Source organism: Cannabis sativa, chromosome 6 (assembly GCF_029168945.1).
Source record: "Cannabis sativa cultivar Pink pepper isolate KNU-18-1 chromosome 6, ASM2916894v1, whole genome shotgun sequence".
Classification (NCBI taxonomy): domain Eukaryota; kingdom Viridiplantae; phylum Streptophyta; class Magnoliopsida; order Rosales; family Cannabaceae; genus Cannabis; species Cannabis sativa.
Window position 1 is genome coordinate 13506885 of NC_083606.1, and position 5084 is coordinate 13511968.

Sequence of the window (5084 nt, forward strand, 5' to 3'; positions counted from 1 at the left end):
CGCCTTCATCCGTCTTTTGCCGTTGAACCTAGAAATGTCGACCGGGATTGGCGACTGACGGTTTTAATCCATTTGGCAACATGAGCAACTCTTACAGCCTGTGGCCAGTTATTTGTGTCCCATATAATTTGCCACCGTGGAAGTGTATGAGTTCTGAATCGTTGTTGTTGACCTTATTAATTCCAGGTCCATCATCTCCTGGGAAAGACATAGATGTATTCATGAGACCGTTAATTGATGAACTGAAACAGTTGTGGGAGACGGGTGTTGAAACCCGAGATGCCTACAACGAAACTGTGTTTTCAATGCGTGCGGCAGTGTTGTGGACAATAAATGACTTTCCTGCTTATGCTCTAATGTCTGGTTAGAGCACAAAAGGGTATATGGCGTGTCCCACTTGCAATGAACATACTCCTTCCATTGGCCTAAATAGTAAGATTGGATATGTTGGCCACAGACGCTTTCTCGAAATGAGTGATCCGAGAAGGAGAAGCAAAAAGTACAATGGTAAGCCTGAGAAGAGAGCACCACCTCCTGTATTGACGGGGGGTGATATTTTATCTCAATTAGACCGAATTCCATTGACTTTGCCTGGAAAACACAAACAGTTCGGGGGTGTGAAACGGAAGCGTTCTAGTGAAGAGCTCAATTGGTCTAAAAAAAGTATTTTTTTTAGCTTGAGTACTGGAAGTCAAAGTCCTTACGACATAATCTTGATGTAATGCACATTGAGAAAAATGTGTGTGACAGCTTAGTAGGTACTCTTCTAAGTATCGACGGGAAGTCAAAGGATACCGACAAGGCGAGAATGGATTTGCAATACTTGCAAATACGACGAGAGTTGTGGTTGTATGAAGACCGGAATGGGAAGTGGAAGAAGCCTCCAGCTAGCTACACACTTAGTGTTCAAGAACGGATTGAATTTGCAGACTTCATGAAGTCTGTACGATTTCCGGACGATTTTGCAGCAAACTTAGACAAAAATGTAAATTTGGATACGGGCAAGATTTTCGGGCTCAAATCACATGATTGTCATGTGTTGTTACAACGTTTACTACCGGCAGGTATCCGTAAGTTCTTGAAAAAAGAAATCCGGGACACAATCATTGAGCTGTGTGTGTATTTCAAACAATTATGCTCAAGAACACTTCATGTTTCGAATTTAGAAAAAATGCAAACAAATATTCTAACTATTTTGTGCAAGTTAGAAACAATTTTTCCACCGGCTTTCTTCGACATAATGGTTCACGTAGTTATGCATCTCCCTCAAGAAGCTATACTAGGTGGACCAGTCCAATACAGGTGGATGTATCCCATTGAGCGGTCAATGTCTGTGTACAAGCAATATGTCAGGAATCGTGCCCGTCCGGAAGGCTCTATTGCTGAATCTTTTGTGGTGAATGAGGCATTAACCTTTTGCTCAATCTACTTTCGAGAAGTGGAAACTCGATTCAACCGTCCTGACCGGAACAATGACATTGTCCAAAACATGCCAACTCGACAATTTTCTGTATTCAAGCATGTTGGCCGACCCCTCGGTATGAGGACAGTCGACACCTTACCCATGCAAAGCAAGCGTAAGGCGGAGTGGTACATTTTGAACAATTGCACGGAGGTTGAACCGTATATCAAGTAAGTTTAAATTCCATAAACACAAAATAGCGGATGTCGACTTCATCTAAAAAATTATTAACTTACTAAGTGCATTATATTATATAGTGAGCACAAGGAGTTGCTTCAAGCAAGGGGTGTAGGCAATATTGAGACAGTGCAAGAGACTGAGTTCCCTGAATGGTTCAAAACTCAAGTAAGCCTTGTTGCATGTCAATACTCTTAATCTTGTTCTCAATAACTGTTCAACTTTTCTTAATTTAATATTTTTCCTGATATGTAGATTAATGAACTACGGTTGAGCAACCAGGGTGCAGTGTCAGATGAGTTGTATGCTATCGCTAACCCGGCGAATACAGCAATTTATTTTTATCCAGGGTGCATAGTGAACGGCATCAAATTTTTGGTCAAGGAAAGGGATGATAACCGCAAAACACAAAATAGCGGTGTCATGGTCCCCGGTGAAGATGGACAAAATTTTTACGGCACACTTGAAAAAATTATGGAGTTCACTTATTTGAAAGATTGTAGTGTTCTCTTATTTTTTTGTAAGTGGTTTGACACTAACGGGAGTAGAATGGATAGTGACGGTGTTATTACTAGCATCTGCGTCAACCGACAGTGGTACCAAAATGAACCGTTCATACTTGCATCTCAAGCAAAATTGATCTACTACATTCCTGATTTAAAGAACGGTAAAGACTGGCTGATTGTAAATGAGTACATACCGCGCAATGTTTGGGACTTCCCGGACACGGATGGGGAGACACCCTTTGTACAGGAAAACAATTCAGCTGAAACCGAGTTCGTTGTTCAACTTCCACAGTTGGATGATGTTGACTATGTTCCCCATGATGTCGACCCAACTGAAATTGCAAACATCCATCGTGTGAATTCACAGCCTCAACAATTAGATGATTTCATTGTCGATGATGACAACGATGGTCTAAATACCGAAGAAGACAACTCCTTAGAATTAGAGAGTGACAGTGATGATAATGCTGTATATGTCACTGATGATGAGGATGATGAATTGTAATTGAAATAGTGTTTTAAATAAAATAAAAATTACAACCCTTCTTCTTTAATATGTTTGCAATATGTTAGTTTATTTTAAATAAACAATATGTGTTGTATATGTAGTATGTCTACACCAGGTGGCAGCAGTTCGAAAAAGAAAGGGGTCAGAGGTAAATACAAGGGCAAGAATGTTGAGGAGGAGCTCTCCAAAACACAATCTGCCAAGTTACCGCTTGAGGTGCACGCAGAGACTGGTACCCCCGTAGGCAAAAACGGAAAAAAATTCAACAATATGGCCAAATGGATGACTCGGATGTCTATCCCCATTAATAAATTTAAATGGGAAGATGTCAGTAGAGCTGACATCAACGCACTCTGGGATAGACTTGAGGTATGCCTTAATAATTTTTTTAATTTATAAATTACTATACTCTTATTAAATTGTAATTAATGTATTAATGTGTAACTTTTTGCAGACCAAGTTTGTCCTCCCACGAGATAACCCTACATTCGTAGACTACGGTGAGTACGAGATGTCAAAGGGTTTACGTGACTGGAGGGCAGACTGCAAGAAGAAGTGGATACAAAACATTGAGGAGCTTGGACAGGAGAGGGCCGACATGTCACCTCCTGAGGGAGTAACTCAAGAGGTGTGGAGTGACTGCATCGCTTATTGGAGCACAGACAAACAAAAGGTACATTTTTTAAAATTTTTAATTTTGGTAATGTTTAATTTATATAGTTAATAATAAATAATTAATTGTTAGAAAAATTATTAATTTCAGGCGAGAGCAGCGAAAAATAAAGAAAGTCGGGGTAAGATGAAATTTCTAGGAGGCTGGGGCTCCAAGCCTATTGTTTCACATGTTGTCGAGGGGGTAAGTTTATATTTAACTATCATTCATTTAAATTTTTCTAGTAAAATAACAATACTAATATATTTTCTCTTGAAAATAGGCTAACCCCGACACAGGAGAACTGCCAACTGCGGTGGAAACTTTTCAAAAGTTTCACCATAAAGGCAACGATTGGCGCAACGAGTTCGCGCAACAAGCTTACGTAAGTTTACGTTTTAATTCAATTTTTATTTATTTCTTTCAATTTATTTTGTGTTAAAACTAACCATTTAACTTTTTTGTTTAATTGTTTTAGGAGCAAATGGTTGAAATAGCGGCAACTCAACCAGCGCCCACTGAAGATGAGCCCGCAGAGCCTGCTGTCGATCCTACACAGTACCCCCGAGACTTACCTGTTATGACACAAGTACTCGGGGAACGATCTCGGAATCTTAGAGGCTTTGGCCATCTCCCCAGACTGAAGGGAGTTGGGGCCAAAAGAGCACCTGCCACGCATCCTTCAGCCCAACCGACTGTTACAATGGAACAGTACGACGGTTTACAGAAAAAAGTGGAGGAAGCGGAGCAGACAACTCAACATACGAGGCAGCAGTATGAGACACAACAACTCTACCTCAGACGATTCCAAGATCAGTTTGAGTATCTTTCTCGAGCAGTGCTGGGTTTCAACTTGCCTCCCATGGATCTTCCACCATTGCCCACTCCACAGTGCCGGATCGTCGAGGCCGTCGTGGCCGGATCGTCATCGCAGCCTCCCGAGACTCAGAGAAACAACGATGACGACATTACCCGCCTATAGAACTGTACTTTTTTTATTATCCGGTTCGAACATTTAACATTTTGTTTATATACTGATTTTAGTAGTAATTAATGTTAGTTTATCTTTTAATGTAAATTATGTTGGTTTATTTTGTTAATATAATATTATAATTATTTAAAAAAAATTTAGTACTTTTGCCGGCGCAATATTGCGCCGGTAAAAACTGGAAAAAACTATTGGCGCCAATCTGACTGTTGGCGCCAATAGTTTTGCCGGCGCACTATTGCGCCGGCAAAAGCTTATCATAGAAGGTTCATGGCGGATAAGGCCATTTTTTAACACCGGCGCTTATTTTTCACCGGCGTTATTTCTCGCCGGTAAAAGGAAGCTTTACCGGCGCAATTACTATACGCGCCGGTAAAAAGTCCTTTACCGACCAAGCTTCCCAGATAAGCTTTGCCGGCGCACAACTGCGCCGGCAAAGCTTTGCCGGTGCAGTTAGGTTACTTTTGCCGGCGCAACAATGCGCCGGCAAAAGATGATTTTCTTGTAGTGAGTGGATGTATCCCAAGCGGTCAATGTCTGTTTATAGCCAAGAATAATGGCCTTCAAGAATGATACAAAGTCAGCCTGCACTTCCTGCTCCAAAGCAATTTCTCTAAATGTCGCACGAGGAGAAAGCACCTTTGCAACATCTTCAAGTGTTTGAGCTCTTGAAAAACCACAACCACCGTCGAGTGATGGACCTCTCAGAAAACTACTAGCATTATTGAATATTTGAGCTCTCGAACCACCAACATCTTCGAATGTTTGATATATTAGAAAACCATCAATGT

General features: G+C 40.9%; 2 protein-coding genes across 2 annotated transcripts; both read left to right on the plus strand.

Moving 5' to 3' along the window:
- Nucleotides 1–383: 383 nt before the first annotated feature.
- On the plus strand, nt 384–2650 carry LOC133039168 (uncharacterized). Its single transcript, XM_061117997.1, has 4 exons — nt 384–652; nt 751–1632; nt 1720–1807; nt 1895–2650. The coding sequence occupies exons 1-4, from the start codon at nt 384–386 to the stop codon at nt 2648–2650; spliced, it is 1995 nt and encodes a 664-aa protein (XP_060973980.1).
- A 261-nt stretch (nt 2651–2911) lies between these two features.
- On the plus strand, nt 2912–4287 carry LOC115694966 (uncharacterized). The gene is made up of 4 exons (XM_030622068.2): nt 2912–3326; nt 3417–3509; nt 3589–3690; nt 3784–4287. The coding sequence occupies exons 1-4, from the start codon at nt 3090–3092 to the stop codon at nt 4285–4287; spliced, it is 936 nt and encodes a 311-aa protein (XP_030477928.2). The 5' UTR covers nt 2912–3089.
- Nucleotides 4288–5084: the final 797 nt, after the last annotated feature.

What these genes read in the sequence shown, in the direction of transcription:
- LOC133039168 (XM_061117997.1), top strand. Translation starts at nt 384, where the DNA reads ATGGCGTGTCCCACTTGCAATGAACATACTCCTTCCATTGGCCTAAAT. An exon ending in GAGGTTGAACCGTATATCAA is followed by an intron (nt 1,633 to 1,719) that starts GTAAGTTTAAAT and finishes TATATTATATAG; the next exon opens with TGAGCACAAGGAGTTGCTTC. An exon ending in CTGAATGGTTCAAAACTCAA is followed by an intron (nt 1,808 to 1,894) that starts GTAAGCCTTGTT and finishes CCTGATATGTAG; the next exon opens with ATTAATGAACTACGGTTGAG.
- LOC115694966 (XM_030622068.2), top strand. Translation starts at nt 3,090, where the DNA reads ATGTGTAACTTTTTGCAGACCAAGTTTGTCCTCCCACGAGATAACCCT. An exon ending in GGAGCACAGACAAACAAAAG is followed by an intron (nt 3,327 to 3,416) that starts GTACATTTTTTA and finishes TATTAATTTCAG; the next exon opens with GCGAGAGCAGCGAAAAATAA. An exon ending in TTTCACATGTTGTCGAGGGG is followed by an intron (nt 3,510 to 3,588) that starts GTAAGTTTATAT and finishes TCTTGAAAATAG; the next exon opens with GCTAACCCCGACACAGGAGA.